Source organism: Exophiala bonariae, assembly GCF_035927105.1.
Source record: "Exophiala bonariae strain CCFEE 5792 chromosome Unknown scaffold_4, whole genome shotgun sequence".
Taxonomy (NCBI): Eukaryota; Fungi; Ascomycota; class Eurotiomycetes; order Chaetothyriales; family Herpotrichiellaceae; genus Exophiala; species Exophiala bonariae.
In genome coordinates this window covers 360778-378799 of record NW_027042479.1, presented here as the reverse complement: position 1 = coordinate 378799, position 18022 = coordinate 360778, and the positions used below count along the sequence as shown (strand labels likewise).

Sequence of the window (18022 nt, the reverse complement as noted above, 5' to 3'; positions counted from 1 at the left end):
TGGGGAGGATAGTACGAGTTGTTCTGGCAAAGGTGATAACGAATGGCTACATCAACAGTCGACCGATGCCGCCGGGTTCGACTGTAAGAGATGGGAGTGTAAAAGACAGAAGCAAGATCTGTTTCAGTAGAGGATTGCAAGCTGCGGAGATCGTGTCAGTGGGAGGCATTGAGCTGTTAGGATGGAGGGCATTGCATTGGGTCCTGTAGCATGGTTGGTGGGGAATTTTCGAGACTTACATATGAAAGTAGGAATAATTGGAGTCATACACGCGTCGTTGAAAAAGCCAAACAGATAAAGAAGAAAGGTGGAGAGAAAATCCAGACTTGGGCGACAGGGAGACACAGCAGTGGCAGCTGCAGTTGGCGTGCGACGTCTGCCGGGGAGGGATGAGCTGGTTGAAGCTGGGGAAGAAAGTCTCGTAGTAGTAGGAGAGGGAGGAGCAGGTGGAGTGGAAAGAATCAGACAAAGTACTGCTGAGCACAAGCCAATGTATGCGGTAGTGGTGCACTGCTCACTGGGATGGTGATGGATGGATGGATGGAGATTCGAAGGTCAAGGTCAAGGTGGGATGAGATGGGATGGCACGGCTACCAATAATTCCTACTGACAGTTCTCCATACCGAGTAGTGGGATGTTCATGTTTTGCTGGGAGAATCATTGCCCCGCTATCCGGCCAAGGTACCTACCTAGGTAACGAGTAGTGAGCAGCTTGTCCCCTCTAATATTATGTCCTAGGTCACCAGTCCGAGACCTCTTAACTGGAAATTCCGAGCTTGAGCCTAAGCTCAAAGCCTAATCATACCTAATGGAACAAAAGCCATGACGCTGGAGGCGGGCAATTAGGGGAATCTTAGTCCGGTGGGAGGCCAATTCATAGCGTCATGGTCTTTCTTCTACTAGCAGGTCTCCCTCCTCTCTCGGTCTCTCACAATTTGGCCAACATGTGTCAGCATGGCCTGTGGTGATGACTACGAATAGTTGTTTTTGATTATGCCTCCTTCCGCCTTTTCCATCTCTGTACCCACGAAATGCTATTATTGAACTCCTTCTTCTCAGCTCATTCGCCTCTCGTTTCCCGCACTTCCTCATCCCTTGTCTTCTCGGTCTGGGGTACAGCGACAGTCGCAGCCAAAGACATCATTAACTTCCGGATGGCCCGGACCCTTCGCACGGTCAGTTTCTCATGTCAGCCACTTGTGACTCGATCAACGACTGCCTTTTCGTAGAGTCTGCCTGAACGATATGTTGCTCGTCAGACCATACGTCATCCCGCTGTGGTCATCTATTCGTATTCGGCTCGTTCATTGAACTTCCTATCATGCCATGTGCCACCAAAATTCCCCGTACGAGCCTTTCTTTCGAATCCTCTAAAGAAATGCATCGGTTCCTGTGCACCGGGCTTGTTCAACCTCGGTTCAGCCTCGCATGGCAGCAATCGGTGTCCTTCCCATTGCTCACCTGTCAATGGGTGGTGGCCCAGACTCATCTGCATGTGACCGACCTTTCATGCACAAATTCATGTCAGTTGTGCTTCAAGCACCTCTTTATGCTATCAACAATCTGACCCAGGGAATTGCGAACGAGAAGAAGCTAATGACAACGAATGCCGTCAATGCATCTTTGCCATGCATAAGTGATCCGTCGTCATTGCTAACTCTATAGCCTTGCCCCCAGAGGACCCTTCCATGTTCGAGTTTTCCTCCCGAAAGCACGGCAAAAAAGATGGCCACAGACAATGTGAGCAATCCAAGCACTTTCTCCACAACGTCTTTCGTCTCCTGAACTCGTCTGGTGGCAACCATTCCTAGTCTGTGTGTCATAACAACCACTAGAATGTGCAGAATGCTTGCTTGCACAATCCGTGATTTATGATTGTCATCTGCTTGTCGTTCCTGCTGCTTGGTCGGGTGTCCTTGTGGCTTGTCAGCACTTGACGACAAAGGCGTGGGTTCAGCAGCATCGGTAGGTTTTTGGACGGTTTCAAACTCGTTCATGCGATCCGTTGGCGGATCTGTCGTTGAAACGTTTGAGCTTGTACTGTAGTCGAGATCAAGGGTGGTCGATTTCTCATTGGGGTGGCCATCGTCGCCCACAACTTGTCGAGAGCTCTCATCAAGTGGAAGGCTGTTAATAACCACATTCATCAGCTTCTGGGAAGTTACGCTGAAAAGAATGATAAACAAGGGGTAAATCACAAGAATCCAGAGAATATCGTGGTTGGATTCACCACAGCTGGCCCTGCTGGGGAGTTCCTTCGTAGGCCCCTGACGCATCCCAAGAGATCTGAGCGCCTCAGAAAGAGATACTGCAAGGATGATAAGCAATCAGTCAGAGGATCCAATTATTGAAAAGAGAAAGTGCAGCACGCTTCGAAGATGTTCCAGTCCCGACGATTCAACTCGGCTTAGCAATTGTTGACCCAGATCTGAACCTGATTTCTACCCAGCATAGCCACCTCCTCCCAGCGTTGGGGGGATACTACTCTGCAGCTGCGTCGTCCGACTCTTGGGAATCGGATTGGAACTCGTCACTCAACTCACCCAATTTCGCCTAAGTCGAATTCGAGTCTAATTCCGCTAAGGGATCTTACCAATAGAGTACCGAGTATGTACTGTACGAGTACGAGTACGGATCCTTAACACGTACACTGACGCGTCGCGTAAAGTACCTAGCTGAGCACTAGGGACACCAACAATCTCGGCTCAGCCTTGTCTGACTGGATTTCTTCCAAGATCTTATTTTCTCCTTTTCGTAGCCTACAGCCTAATTCTAAGATTTAACGGGTACTTAATGCCTTGGAGTCCTTCAGCATGTTAAATTTTCCAGCCATATTTCGACATGGGATCTGAAACGCTTACAACTCATCAGGCTGTCAACATGTCAACAGCCCGACCCAAGGAATGACCAAGCTAAACGAGGCGAACAAGACAAGGTTAGAAACGCCATCAGTCTGATCAGGCTGTGTAGGTAGCTGGCGTCCATTGTGGTTGTGGCCTCTAGAAGATCGCACCAAGGCTTTCCATGCTTGCTGAGTTGCATCGCCCGACGACACCACGAATGCAACAATCACAGAGAACAGAGCCATACCGAGCGTCTGCTCCGTGACACTGTTCGTCTTCTGCACACGCCTGGTCAGGAGGAGTCCTACTCTGTGCAGAATCAAGACCAGAAACCCCTGCACAATGCAGCATTGGATGATCTGCGATTTCTCCAAGGCCCACCAACGAGTTCTTTGCTGTAGTGGTGCGCCATCCAAGTCGTTCATGGGCTTTGGAGTAAAGGGAGAGCTTCTTTTTCCTTTCGGTGGAACCATCGCAGTGACCGGACGGCTCTCAGCAGCTGCAAAAAGATTGCCGGAAAGCTTGTTCATTTGCGACCGAACACTCCAACTCAGTGTAAGGACGATGAATGGAAGGAACACATAGTTGAGCCAATAATCGTCTTCTCCCGCGGAGTCGGCAGTGTTCCTCATTGTGGTGAGTTGACTTTGTCGACGCTGGAAGGACTTCGTGACACACCTAATTAGGCTGGACAGATCGCTTCAAGGATGCCACAATCGAAGGTAAAGGCAGTCTCTGGACAGCAGGAAGAAGAAATATTCAGGTGGTGGCATATGCAGGGCCAACTCAGCTATTTCAATGTTCTTCAAGTTCGCTAGATACTCAGTGCCAAGCCCGTTTGAGGCACTGCAACTTGAAACTTGAGACATTCAACTGTTAAGAGAACGAGCTGTGGGTGGCCTCCGAAATAGTATGGTTACGGAGCGGGAGCTACTGATGTATCCTCCAGCTCCAGGATCCAGATATCCCCCAACCGATTGTTGTCCTCAGCCAGACCACCATGTACAACTATCACTGCACTGCCTTCATCTGCCCCTTTTACAGCATCAGCATCAAACCACCCTCGAGGATGTGGCCAATCTCCCTTCGGCTCCAACTTCGCCCAACTCTCCGCCGCAACATCAAACATCCAGGCATCACCAAGCATCTTTCCAGCGCCTGCATGCCCCAACGAACTAGGATCCCGCTCACCAAATAACGTGACCAGATAGTCTTTCCCATTCAGCTTGACAGCAAGCAGAGCACCGACGCTGCGGGCTTCTGGCCCGCTCTTCCCATTCGCGGGGTACGTGATGGTGGACCACGAGTCGTGCGCCGGGTCGTACACGTCAAGATACCCACCTTGCTCTGTCTTCCCGTCGAAGCCGCTCATGCGGTAGAGATGGCTGGCGCAGTAGGCGATCGACGTCCCTCCTCGAGGCGGATCTGGTGCGGAAGCCAGAGTCTTCCACGCTTTCGCGCCAACATCGAAGGCCCAGAGGTCGGAGAGCCGGCCTGCTTCGGGACAGCCGGCGTGGACGTAGATCGTAGAGTGGCCGTCGCTCGTCATGGTGTGATAGCTCCGCGCGGCGGGATATGGCGCTGTGCTGTCCGCCGGAGAGATCAATCTCCATCGAGAGGCAGCCGGTTCGTAAGTCCATAGTTTCCCATTTTCCTCGATAGGCGCCATAGCAGTTCCGCCGCGCCCGGAGAACAAGTAGATGGCATTGCCGATAACGGTGCTCGCCGATCCGACGCGAGGAGTCGGTGCTTCTTTTCCATCAGTCGCGGCCAGTGTTTGCATATTCGGTGATGCTGCTACATCGTCAGTTGGGGTGCCTGATGGCTCAAATGTTCATCGTGAGTCCGCACTCTTGGAGAGTTCGACGACATCGAGTTGGTTGTCCACAGGCTGGCGGGGCTGCAATTCGCCGCCGAAGATCCAGGCCTGATTGGCGATCACAGCGAGCGTCTGAGAGGACCGCTGGAGACGCGCCGAGGATGTCAGGCATGTCCACTGGGTGGAGATGGGCGACATGTTTTCAGAAACTTGGGTACTGTCACTTTGGCAAGAAGGTAAAATCGATGTGTCTGCCGTTCGCTTGAATTAAGATGCAGTTGTGAGAGTTTTGTTCTGTGCGTTTCTTGACCTTGGAGTGCTAGGCCGTTGAGTTGAGTTGAAATGATCGATGACGGATGTTTGAAACGTTATTCACTTGGAGTCTCCTACTATCGGATGCATAATATCGTTAGCTTGGTTTGAGGTCCTCATTTTTCTGATCGACACTGATTCATTGGACCAGAGGACCTATATCTGTACCTGCCATGGAAAGACTCATGGAATTGTTTATGTAGTATATCCTTCTATGATCGAGCTGAGTGTGGGAACTATTCTTGTGGCAGATGTCCATCCACCCTGTACAACCATCATTTTCTCCCCTTGGCCTTTCGTAGACCTTTTCAGGGCTTCTTTCCGGGCTGTCTGTCTCGTGACCATGTGCGACATAATTCTCGTCCAAACTTTTGGGTAGAGTCATGTCACTGATGCTAGCTCTCTGTGGTGAGATCTTCGGCTGTCCTAGAGAGACAACTCAACCTGTGAGGTGTACCTCGGTTGGAGTCCGTATGCTTCTATGACCGGAAGCTGTACCACTTGATCCTCATCCGAGATGGCTGGTAAAAGCTCCCTATCACAAACCACTGATAGTTCGTGTACATTTCGCGTGCCTTTGGACACGGGTGCCTTCAGTCCTCCAAAATATGGTCGGAAGGGAGAACTGGCTGGGGAATATCGTGGCATTCATCACAATGGCAAAGTTGAACGTCTCTGTCATGTTTCGCGATGACGGGATGTCGGATGCTTGCCATTGCGAGCGTTCCCTGCATGGTGTGCCTGGACCTCCCTCCTGATGCGTAAGATATCCGCCGGAACAAGTTGAACAGCCGGAACTTGTACCCATTTTCATTTTTGCCAAAAGCGCTCTGTCCCGCGATTTATCTGTGCGTCCAGCCATAACATGTCTAAGGTACGACTTTGATTCCAATCGTCGCTGCCTGCGCAATCACGGTCTTGCACAATGCGCGATGACTTAAGCTCGACAAACGCATCTCGGACTGCTTGATCTTGGCGATCTCGTAAATGTGCTTTAAAGAGACGGTGCCGACAATCTCTGTGCCGGGCTTTTGAGCTCCCCTTATCTTGCCCTTGACCATTCGACCGCCAGAAGCTTGAAGTAAAAGCCAGGAAGTCATCGGAGTTCGTAGTTCAAACGTGAAGGAGCGATCGGGGCGAACTGTGACTCGGGCAGGAATGGGAATACCAGGGGTGATGTGAGCGGTTCGAGCATTGAATTCCTAGGGATATTCAGTGAGCATGATAGATTCACCAATTTGAGGCAAGAGTTGTATACCTTGCAGAAATCAATGGCCTTGACACCTTTACTACCCAAGGCCGGACCAACTGGCGGCGAAGGTGTTGCACCACCGGCACCAACTATCAGCTTGACGATCTGATCCGTGGCAGCCACCTTTTTAGACATTTTGATACAGGTGAAGGAAGCAGGACTGGTCAGACCAGGGATAAATCAGGCGATTGACGTTGAGAGCCAGTTGATGTATCAGTAATGATTAATAGTATGCAGAACGAAACTGAGTGAGTATAATGGAATAAGTGAACCAAACGCGATGAAGCCGGGCTTGTACGTTGCGAGGTAGTCGTGTGGAACAAAAAGAATTGATGATTCGGACTGGGATATGAAAGTTGAAGCTTGATGGCCTGCCGAATCTGGTATTCCCCTTAGGACCACGCTAATCAAAGCACGAAGAGGGCTAATACTTGCAAGTGGTGTTATCCGGGGCTTCCCGCTTAGTGAAAAGCCGCCGAGCCGCCTAACGAACCCTGTCCGGGTTGTTCACGGGTGAAGGAAGCACTCAGCTTTTACCTAAAGTCGCCTGGCGAGCAACCCTAAAGTCATTCTAGGTGCACCCAATTCTCGATAGCTCATCGGCTTGCAGGCAGATGACTAACCACGTTGCTTACGGCGGTTCAAGCCTCCCAGGACAGTTGCTGCAGCCTGCAGGTGCAGCCGCAGGCACACTGGCCAACGTCTGGTCAACGGCCCAAGATGGATCAACGAGTCTTTTGTCTTGTGCCTGTGAACCCTAGCCGATGGACCCATACCAGGTATCCTTCGCCTGTAAAGAATACCTAGGCATCGAGCCTGGTCACCGTGACTGGCACCGAGAAACTGGATCCCCAACATCATTTTGTCGCTCGTGACGTTTTGCCTGGCCTGACTACCGACCACCTACTACTGAATTCCTGGTACCTTATTAGATGCCCATATTCCTGCACACCGACACGCTACCACTTCCCTCTTGTCCTCTTTACCTCCCATCACTCCTCCGAGACCATCATCAAATATGAATTGGTTCAAACAACAGTTGGCTAATGTCGTCGGCACCGAGGAACCCGAATACGGTCCCACCGCAATTCAACCCGTCACCAACCAGATCGCAAAAGTTCCATACTCGACACTAAGCAAAGATGACCTCAAATGGAGGGTCATGGAGACTACCAACGTCGAGACCCAGACATTCTACTTCATGAGCGATGATGGAACAACTTCAATGGCCCAGCTGATTTATAGTAACGTCGGGTATGCAATACTTGCCCTGAGGTCGGCAATTTTTTCACTGACACAACCTTAGAGGCATCCATACAACCGCCCAGTTCAACTCCAAGATCTGGGACCATGACGGACCCGGAAAGCATCTTTGGTGTGCCAGTCCATTGAGTGACTATGGCTTTGACGAGCCACAGACCGGTTTCTACGCAGAGAATGTCTCGGTAGAATTGAATGAGGCGGGCGACACATATACAATCAAGTCGGCTGCCCATGAATCCTGTATTGTGAATTTGACTGTCACAAGAAAGAGTCCCGGTTTCCAAATCGGCGAGAATGGCACATCTTATTACGGAACTGATCCGGCAAATCCATGGGGTCATATGCGACATGCATTCTGGCCTCGAGCACTTGTCACCGGCACTATGCAGACCCCCAGTAAGACCTACAAAATTGATGGAAAGGCTTTATATTCCTATGCCATTCAGGGTATGAAACCCCACCATGCTGCTGTCAAGTGGAACTTTGTCAACTTCCAAACCCCAACATATTCCGCACTTCTCATGGAATTCACAACTCCTCTTGCCTATGGAAGAACCAGTGTGAGCATTGGTGGCATTGCAAAGGACGGAGAAATTATCGTCGCCGGAAATACCTCTGTCAAACATGTGACTTCGGTCAAAGAGACCGAGAATGACTGGCCTGAACCAAAGACCATTTCTTGGGAATGGCAGGGTGAAAAGGACGGTAAATCAGTGACTGCATCGATCAATGGCGATTTGCCTGCCAGGACGGATCGAGTTGATGTCCTTGCTCATCTGCCCGGCTTCGTCAAGTCCTTCATTAGTGGTGCAACAGGATTGAAGCCACACATTTTCCAGGTAAGTCTAAATATCATAATCAATGCCCGGACGCTCACTAACGACAATCAGTACATCTCGAAAGATGAACTCACTCTGAAAATCAAGATTGGGGATGAGGAATTCTCGGAATCTGGAAGGCTCTTCTCGGAAGCGACCTTTATAGCATGATGATCCCATGTTCGTGTACAAATGACCATAGATTGGATGGCTGAACGACCTACGATTGGATATACACAAGTACCTTCTAATGTCTAATATTTCGTCAACGATGCCTGATGCCTGTTCACCTTCGACCCTTCTCGTCTCAGGGCTATTCTCACTTTGGCCTCTCACCTTAATCTCACTCTCACTTTGCCTCCAGTTGTTCACTTCCTGTCCATTGACATGTGGATATCCTTGGGCTATATATTCTCATCTCATACTCTTCCCCTCCCACTTCTTCTCTTATCCATACCACCACCAAACCGCATTCTCACACTTGATCATCACAACGACAGATTCTACACAGCCCTCCTTGTACAATTACAGTGTTGATCAGCTCGCAGTTCGTTGTCGGTAAGAGGTCACGATGCCGATCCCGACACCAATGAATGCCAGTGGCCTGATCCTACCTGGCGCCAAAATCCCCAAGAGACATCGGCGAGTCCCTGCCGATGCAATAATGGGCATCAGTGAGTTCAATCCATTCACTTGAATGTTTACAAGGCTTGAGAGAAACAACAGATGCTAACCTCTCCCTTTGCCAATCTCAGCCAAACCCGCTATCCGGTATGTGCTCATCAAAGCAGGGCTCGTCAACTTCCCGTAAGCTCAAGATCAGAATCACTGACAATCAATCTCGGTTGTTCGCAGTCGCCTCGCACGCAGAGGAGGAGTGTATCGCATCCAAAGTGATATCTACGACACAATTCGTGGTGCATTGAAAGCAAAGCTCGAAGCGGTATGTCTCCCCTTACCTTGACTCGCTCCGAGAACGAAACCCTGCCTTTCTCACGAGTCAATGATTATCATGAATCGGAGTCCGGCTTCCCTTCACATTTCGGTCGTTGCTAATCATTTTTCTCATTCTTCGCTTTCTAGATCTTGCGAAGAATCATTATCGCTATGCAGGCCTATGCGTCGGACCGAGACCTCGGAGATGACTCAAGGGCCAGAAAGGTATGGTCCATCCCCAAAGTCACTTCGACAGGTTGGAGAGCGAATCGTCCATCGTCTGTCTTTGACGAGGGTTGCTGTGCCTCTATCTTGTCGAAATGACGACCAAGAACCATCGAAGCCTTGACCACAAGGGCGTTGAGCAGCTGCTGACACCCATTACTTTCCACAGACCATCACAACCATGGATGTCATATTCGCGCTAAAAGGAGTAAGTTGCAGAACATCTTCAAACTTCCAAGAATCCTCTCAATTCTGTATCTATGGCTGGGTGCTTACCTCCAATTAGATGGGAACCCCGATCTATGGCTTTCACGAGGTCCAGGAGTATGCCGACAATCAACCCCGCTGAACTGTTGTTGCGGACATGTGAGACCTGCGGACTATGATTGTCGAAAACATGCAAGAAGACTTTGACCGGAATCCTGGACAGTCACGGGACTGATGTGTCATGAGAAGAAAATACGGAGTATAGGTTGCGAGCAGGAAAACAAGTAATGCTGCTGTTCAGGCTGCAAAGGCAGCGAGGGAATAACCGATCACCAAGGCAAAGCGATTGTCAGAATCTGTCGGCGGTCATGATGCATCAGGAGTTCAAGTATACAGGAATGTGCTTGGATTGTCCTGGCAGGTATATTAACAGAATTCCGTGTCACATCACATGTGGATCAACTCGAAAGAACAATCCAGATCGGAATACCGAACCTTGAACAATACGAAGGACTTCAAGTCACAGTTGTTCATAAACATAAGATTCAGGTTGGAAAATTATTTTCTTTTTCTTTTTTCGGTTCTCCATTCTGTTCTACCAGCCGCTTGTTCCGATCTCATGGCCCATTCCCAATTCCGGCCCACATTCTCAAGAGCCACAATCCATCGCATTTGCCATCTTAATATCTACAACTTCAACAGCAACTTGCCAGTCGTCCTCCGGCCCTCGAGATCCTTATGCGCCGTGACCGCCTCGCTAAGCGGATAGACCTTGTGGATCTTAATATTGAGTTTCCCGGCCTTGATCAAGTCTAGGACACCGTTTGCGTAGAACTCCAACTCCTCCCTTGTGACGATATAGTTCATGAGCGTGGAGCGCATGATGGAGACATTCTTCGCCGAGAGCTTGGCGATGTTGAAAGGCGGAATAGGACCTGATGCTGTTTTGTGGTTGAAACTCATGGTTAGTTCCAGTTCATTAGAGCACACGAGACGAAAGCGAGATCAAGAGGAGGGGATGGGAAAGGTAGATAACATACCATTGCCGTAATACACGACCTTGCTCTTCCGCTTGGCGACCTCCAGACTGCCCTCCCAAGTATCCTTACCGATACCATCGAACGTGACGTCCACGCCCTTGCCATCCGTAAGCTTCAGGACCTGCTCGACCCAGCTCGGGCCCTCGGTCGCTTTATAATCGATGACATGCGTGGCGCCATTCTCTTTCGCGAGCTTCGTCTTCTCGGGCCCGCCCGCCGTCCCAATGACCGTGGCGCCCACGTCGCGGAGCAACTGACACAGCAATAAGCCCATGCCACCGGCGGCGGCATGCACGAGGACGGTCTCGCCCTTCTTCACGGGATACGCCTCCTTGATGAGACTCAACGCGGTCATGCCCATCAGGTAGCCGCCGACGGCGTGCTCATCGGAGATGCCGTCGGGGATCTTGATGACGCGATCGGCGGGCACGGCGCTGTACTCGGCGTAGCCCTTGCCGGCCATCCAGACGACGCGGTCGCCGACCTTCAAGCCGAACGCATTGTCGCCTTCGATCTTGGCGATCACCCCTGACGCCTCCTGGCCCACGATCAGCGGGAATCCTCCCGGCGCTGGGTACAGCCCGGAGCGGAAGTACGTGTCGATGAAGTTGACGCCCGCGAAGTGGTTCTTCACCAGCACTTGCCCGTTCGACAGGGTCGGCACGCTGTGCGACTCGGTGTATTTGAGGACATCGGCGCCGCCGTTCTCGTGCACGAGGATCGCTTTTTGCGTGCTGGGGATGCTTGTTGATGACGACATTCTGAGGGTTGTTCTTTGGCTGGTTGGCTGGAGAAAAAGACTGGGGGTATTCTGCGTGGTGAGGAGGGGATGTTTGGTCGCAGTATTCTTCCGCAGTTGGGAGGTGCTACCGCCGATGCTGTAAGAACGTGCTGTCACGGCCTGAATCTGTGGTTGGGGATGAGAGATCCCCGCTCTTGAGACTTGTTTGAGAAATCGGATGTGGGCCGAAGATGGGATTATATTGCGCAGGGAGCAAAGGGACATGAATTGAGGACTGAGGGTGGATGGTTGAGCACTGCTAAATACTTGTGCCTTCAAGGTGCAAGCGAAGGGCAAAGATAGCTGACAAAACACAGACAGAGTTGAAATTGTTTAGTAGAAGTCTCTTTGATATTTATTGGAGTTTACGGAGATATGTTAGATGAATTGACCAAACTCCCGTTGGAGTCGGTGATGCGCGGGCTTCCATCAGTGCCCATCCCCCTCAGCCCCTCCCATTCCCCACATTCACTTGCGATTGACCCATGATTCAGGGGATAAGGCTGGATGGCCGGCCCTATCTGTCAAATACACGCCCTTCAAAGCCGGAGTGAGGGTTGCGATACAGACCTTCGGCTATGGTAGGTGTTCGGTCGTGATTCCGGACGCTGTCCGGCGGTTGCTGTCCCGTGGAACTTCCTCTACCAAGTCGAGCATTTGCCTAGTTAGAAGATATTTACCCATGTCGAAGGGGGCGGATGAAGGAAGGGAAGATGAATTTCGCTGTTAGATTAGCTAAGCAAACTGAGCCTGTTGTCGCCGATATCGCTTGACTTTGAATGTCGTGTCGTACAAGCTCAGCTGAATTTCATTGGGCAACATTGGCAACATTGGGTTAAGAATATTGCCGAAAGGGCTTTGGAGCGAACCATAGCTTTCGATTTGAAATCATTGCTTGTTCAGCCTTCAGTGTCATTGGGATGGCGTCATTGAATCCGGATGCTTAGAATCGCTGGATTCAACGATTGACTGTTCATCACAGCAAGATAAGGCTGTTCCGAGGGCATTGTAGCTCGGACAGATCCGAGGAAAGGAGTGCAATGTGTTCATTATCTATCGCTGCTAAGCAGGTCTCACCATTGGAGGAACGATACCAAACGCATCTCGTTCCAAGGTATCCATATCTGCCCAAACACGGAAGAAACTGTCGACCTGTCTCTTCATCGCAGGAATGTCAATCAATTTCCTCTCATCAAAGTCTCGTGGCATCTCCGCCACCGTATAAAGCGGACTAGTCACGAGAGCGATATTGGGGATACCGACATCCGTTAGAGGTTGACCCTCACCGAATTGTAATCCTTTGGGGATAGGGTTGCTGACCCGCAGGAAGCCTTCACGAGCGCCGTTCCAGTGCTGCTGCAGTATTGCCAGCGTCTCCGGGGTGTTGGCGTACAGGATTTCATCGGCCAATCGACCTGTAGGGAAGTATGTGTCGTTCGACAGATCCTCGGCCCATTCGAGTGCGCCGAGGTGTTCAACACAGGTGCTCGCTACTGCGGTCATGTTGTTACCGTCGCCACCAGACCAGAACTCGATATGATCGTCGAGCCATCGCCGCATGGCTCGGCCGCGAGTGCTGAAGGCTGGCTGATGCATGTGGCCCGTCAGAAAGACGAGAACAGTAGTGCGCTTTGGTGGATTTGCAAGAAGGTGTCGTGCATAGCTCATGATAGCAATGTATCCATTTTCTTCCAGGGCATTGGTTCCGTCGGTGTGGGTGTTGATGATCACAGTCTCATTTGGGTATTTGTTACCTGCAAAGACTGTGTAGATTGTCCTGGTCGTTGTGTTGGGGTGTAATTTACCTTGCAATGTCAAAGTCGCCGTCGTGTTCTCCTTGATAGCCGTTTTCACAGCCATGGCTGGCTGACCCGCGACAAACACACTTGGCATATCCTGAAAAAGTCGTTTAAAAGGAGTGTATTGACCAAATGCACTACCCGTAGATATGTTCTCCCATAGATGGATGACCGCTTTGACACCAGCCTGTCTTGCCTGTGTGAGGTTTCCAACTCTAGCATCAGCCACAGTGGGCGGTATGCCTGTCGCAACATACCAGTCAGGCTGGCCGGCCCATGGAGCAAGTGTGTCTCGATAGTCTTGTAACCCACCAGTGATGTTGACAACGGCTATCTTACCTTTTGCCCGTGCCCAGTTGATATCCTTGACATTCGACCCCGTCAGGTCAACGAGCTCCCCGGTCAGCCCTTCAAAATCGGTATTTCCTGAGTAAGGGAGATACGAGGAGATCTCAAGCTCTGCATTATTGACCACAAGCTTTGGAGGGCTGATCAACTGATCGTTATAAGTAAAGTTGAGATGGTGTGCGTAGACTGGCAGCCCCAACAGTTCGAGTGAACCCTTGATATGGTCAATTAGCACGTTGTGCTCTGGCGTGCCGGTGACTCTGGTCCCAAGATTTGCCAAAAAGGCTGTCTCAGACGTGAAATAGTCTAGGTCGGAGAACGCAACAGCCTCTTGGTTACGACGCGTAAATGGGAGTGCAGCGGCCACCTGGAGCAGAAAAAGGCCGAATTTGAGGTTGTTTACCGATCTCATGTTTCACACAGTACGATTGAGATCCTCCTCACGACAACCACAATCTCAAGAGCCATGAGAAAACTCAGTGCTTATGGGTGCGCTATATGCTCCATGCTCCAAGTACTTACCTTCATCATTACCGTTGAGGTGGTCTCCCCGCACTGAATTCCACCGTACATGGTAGATCAATGATCCTTCGATAAACTAATATCTCTAGATTCTCCCATCATGTAGGTGGTGATTACAACGCGTCGATAGCGACTCGCTAATGTCTTCTAATGCAATCATACTACCCACCAGGAGGTAGAAGCGCCAACAGCAAAAATCCATCAGGAGCAACCTTCTTGACACGGCCCGAGACGGCTCGCGGCTTGAACATGCGGGGAAATTCAATGAGGGGTATCATTCGTCCAGCTCGCCAGGTCATGCCAGATAGTTGATGTGGATCTTTGGGAGGAAAGAAGTATTCTGCCCTGACTCACCGTGATTTCATAATCCAAGTGGAGTTTGAACGTGTGTAGTAAGTAAAGTCCGGTGGAGGTCGACGATGAGGCCGGTGGCGAGGGATTAAAGATGAGATACCAATACCTCGACTGAGCTAGGTAGTACCTCGGCTCCAACGTAGTGCTAGCACCGACTGGTGGCCGTGGACGGGGATTGGGGTGAGGGCTCCAGATTCAGCCTCGTGTCAGCGGGCTGAAACGATGCATCAGCGTTGGAGACAACAATTCACAGTCGGCTTTGAAGGGTAAGCAGAACTGTAACACGACTGATTCTATGCAGCTTTTCCGTACAAGTTTTGTCTGTGCCACCTTCAAGGCTGGAGAAGCATCATAGAGGCAAAACATCTCAGCAGAAGCATCCGCCTGCACTCTTCATGGACGAGTGAGAAGATTCGTTCCAGGACTGAAATACGAGGGATTTGTAATTACGCGCAGGCGAGTCTGTACTCTTCGGGGTTTTTTCAGAATACGCCTTGGACAAGCAATGACCTCATGATCTTCGGCGTTTGTACGAGGACAAGTTGTGTAACATCCATAGTTGTCTCTATCTCCTGAGGACAATATGCCCAGTATGCAGGGCTTTGGAGAAGGGACTGCAATTTGCACTGTAGCACACTTCGTATTCATGATATCGCTCCAATTCTGCTTTAACAACAACATCCCACTTTTGAAGAGTGTCAGCACATCAATAATCAAAATCGGAGGCATAGACGTGGGATGACGCCGCTCGTTTGTGATGCGGCGGCACAGCATCAGAAATGAGGCACCGAGTATCTTTGAGTGGACTTTCCGGAACTCCCGCCCAAATATCGATACATGAGGATAATCGGGCGTCGCACCCGCAAAACGAGGCTGACCAAGAGACAGGTGTCGTTCAAGGCACTGAAGACTACACAACATCCAAAGCTGGCATATCGGAAGACCTCATGGACACATGGCGGTCGTTTCCGACTCTAGCTATAAAGAGGAAGTTGACTCAGGGTGCCCGATTTTGGTAGCAAAGGTTCCAAAACAAGCACGTGCTCAGACCGGTATACGTCTTACCATTTACTTTCCAATACAAAGTGAAACAAAAGTTCCACCAACAAGGCAGAGCGAGGTGATGTTCTGTGCAACACCAGATCTGTGCTTGTTGCGGCCCAACCCGCTTGATAGAAGTTCCATACAGCTGTAACGAGTGAGAGAATGCGGTGCTCTGCGAGGCAGGATATCTGAATAAGGTTGCGACGCAAGGATCTTTTGGATAGTGTCGGAAGGTTAGGCATTTGCCAGATTATATGTCGCTCAATCAGCCAGGTCCTACCTGTGTGTTGGAATTGCTCTCCACTGCAAACCAATTCATGAATACCGCCATTATTAATCGATTTCCAGCAAGGCTTGGGTAGACATGACGCGGTGATAGAAGATTGCTACTGGCCGACGCATGCTTAGAAACAACAAATCACAGGGCTGGCCAACCTGTGTCCTGCAGTTGATGATGTGTGGCATGCTCGGGTTGGCGATCTACCAGTGCCATCAGGAACAAGACACACGTGAGTGGTTGGCGCTGCTGAAATAGAGCCACCCGGCTGAGCCTTGGATACAGGTGAACAGCCACTTCTTGGGTCTTCTGTCGATCTTTTGGGTGGCCAAATTGGGCCGATTGATTTTTCTCTCATTGCCTCAGCTTTTGCCACCATTAAAGTACGCTGCATTGATATTTATCAGATGTCAGCAGAAGACTTGACCAAGGACACGTATCTATCCTTTTCAAGGGTAGCCATGTCAGCAGATAATGTACTCAGCCATTCATGGACTGTCATGTCCTTGGGACCATGTAGTTTAGGTGATTCTGCATGGTCAGAAGTAGATAGGCTGTACAGTAGCCTGGCCGAAGGATTGTCGGTCGAGAATAGTGTGGCGGTTCGGACCTCTGCCCGCAGCGCGAGAAAGGAGACTCGGCACACATCACAGGCAGACATACGAGTGCTCCGTATAGTAAGCAAACAGACGGTACCTCCTACCGAGTAGATCTGAGTACGCTTGCAATTGGATACGATACCATAATCTGGTGAGTGTTAAATCTGGCTCAAGAGTTTCAAGTCCAGGAGCCTGAAGAGTAAGGCCCGAGACCTGTGATTCAGACCCATGGCTTTTAGGGCTCACTGAAGAACGGAAGGAATGACTGTGCGTTGCCTAAGTCCGCGTCCAACTCTGATTTGGGTGATGTCTAACTGCCTGTTAACTAGTCGGGCGCAGCAGATGTCATGGAATGCGTAGTGATTTGAAGAGGGGAAAGAAGGATGGAAACGATTGGAGAGGGATTGGGTCGATACGACTGGCCATGCCTAATTCAATCCATGCCAAAGCCATGCGCCAGGGAAAGTGTGGGGAGTGCCAATGGTCACGACCACCTGGGTACAAGGCACCTAAGTACTGTAGGCCGAGGGGGCGCCCCCGGGTCTTTAACAGCTGTTATCCTCGTTAAACAATAGGCACTATTAGGCTGTTCACCCTGCAGAGTTCCCGATTAATGCGAGTGTGTTTGGGGTCTTACTCTTCAACCAATCCTGTCCCGGACGCGCCATCCCTGATGATCCCCAATTTTATTCAAGCGTAAAGCCTCCTGCCGAACCTTTTAATCCCTACCAGCTCCTCCGTATGAGTACTCACCGCTTTCATGCTCGTCGTCTCATCCCTCCACCTTGCCTCAAACACGCAGACATCCAGTACGTTGAAGTCTCAACACCGGTGCCCCTCTGGATTGCACCTTTTGTCCTCCAGTTTTCACGGCCCGCTGTTAGTACCATGAACTGTGTGACCTTCGCCTCTGTGCCTCATGCTACGCTCCGCCTCGTATTCCGGTGACTTCGATCCTGGATTTATGTGACAGCCTTTCCACTGCTCACGCGTTCGGCCTCGCGTGCAAGAACGACCACTCCCCAACCTCGACACACTCGCTGCCAGTTTCGACTACTGCAGCCCTTCACTACCGAACAAGCCTCATCCAACACGGCCATAACTCATGATCCTTTGATTCTACAGTTCACTCTGCACTCACCATCCCCTCTTACTTCCGATCTGCCACCTCTTCCTGTACCATTCTCCACACCTGGCCTTGAGCCAAGGATAACGTGCATCTGTCGCTTGCGTCTCCCTCTTGTCCTTCGGTTGTCCTCCGGCTCTACTCTGCCACAGTTGTGTTGCTGATTTCGATCTGGCCGACCTCCCCTCTTACACTACCTGCGCCTCCTGTAACACATCTCGAACACAACTACCCCAACAGTCGACGCCCTCTAGTGCATCAATTGCTTCAGGAACGAAACATATCTCGGCAACCGTCTCTAAAGGTAGCCAAGCGTGCTCTACCTCTCCGCTTCACTTGGGCTTCCCACCTGTTACTAAGTTTCTGTTGATCTCCACGAATATCACATCTTCGGGCCTCTTGAGTGAATCCCTGCGATGTATATGCCCCAATACACGACTGACCAGTCGACCTGACC

At 50.7% G+C, this 18022-nt stretch overlaps 7 protein-coding genes across 7 annotated transcripts; 1 reads left to right on the top strand and 6 right to left on the bottom strand.

Moving 5' to 3' along the window:
* Positions 1-1547: 1547 nt before the first annotated feature.
* On the bottom strand, positions 1548-2276 carry LTR84_009692 (uncharacterized protein; the record flags this gene model as incomplete). Its single annotated transcript, XM_064853231.1, has 1 exon — positions 1548-2276. One exon carries the CDS (start codon positions 2274-2276, stop codon positions 1548-1550), a length of 729 nt encoding a protein of 242 aa, XP_064709630.1.
* Positions 2277-2875: 599 nt separating this feature from the next.
* Positions 2876-3475, bottom strand: LTR84_009691 (uncharacterized protein; the record flags this gene model as incomplete). Its single annotated transcript, XM_064853230.1, has 1 exon — positions 2876-3475. The coding sequence occupies one exon, from the start codon at positions 3473-3475 to the stop codon at positions 2876-2878; it is 600 nt and encodes a 199-aa protein (XP_064709629.1).
* A 284-nt stretch (positions 3476-3759) lies between these two features.
* Positions 3760-4860, bottom strand: LTR84_009690 (uncharacterized protein; the record flags this gene model as incomplete). Its single annotated transcript, XM_064853229.1, has 2 exons — positions 3760-4637; positions 4695-4860. The coding sequence occupies 2 exons, from the start codon at positions 4858-4860 to the stop codon at positions 3760-3762; spliced, it is 1044 nt and encodes a 347-aa protein (XP_064709628.1).
* A 983-nt stretch (positions 4861-5843) lies between these two features.
* On the bottom strand, positions 5844-6361 carry LTR84_009689 (uncharacterized protein; the record flags this gene model as incomplete). The annotated part of the gene is made up of 2 exons (XM_064853228.1): positions 5844-6176; positions 6233-6361. The coding sequence occupies 2 exons, from the start codon at positions 6359-6361 to the stop codon at positions 5844-5846; spliced, it is 462 nt and encodes a 153-aa protein (XP_064709627.1).
* An 883-nt stretch (positions 6362-7244) lies between these two features.
* LTR84_009688 (uncharacterized protein) lies at positions 7245-8478 on the top strand (the record flags this gene model as incomplete). The annotated part of the gene is made up of 3 exons (XM_064853227.1): positions 7245-7480; positions 7533-8328; positions 8380-8478. The coding sequence occupies 3 exons, from the start codon at positions 7245-7247 to the stop codon at positions 8476-8478; spliced, it is 1131 nt and encodes a 376-aa protein (XP_064709626.1).
* A 1884-nt stretch (positions 8479-10362) lies between these two features.
* On the bottom strand, positions 10363-11475 carry LTR84_009687 (uncharacterized protein; the record flags this gene model as incomplete). Its single annotated transcript, XM_064853226.1, has 2 exons — positions 10363-10616; positions 10716-11475. 2 exons carry the CDS (start codon positions 11473-11475, stop codon positions 10363-10365), a joined length of 1014 nt encoding a protein of 337 aa, XP_064709625.1.
* Positions 11476-12558: 1083 nt separating this feature from the next.
* Positions 12559-14171, bottom strand: LTR84_009686 (uncharacterized protein; the record flags this gene model as incomplete). The annotated part of the gene is made up of 2 exons (XM_064853225.1): positions 12559-14010; positions 14166-14171. The coding sequence occupies 2 exons, from the start codon at positions 14169-14171 to the stop codon at positions 12559-12561; spliced, it is 1458 nt and encodes a 485-aa protein (XP_064709624.1).
* Between the last annotated feature and the right edge of the window lie 3851 nt (positions 14172-18022).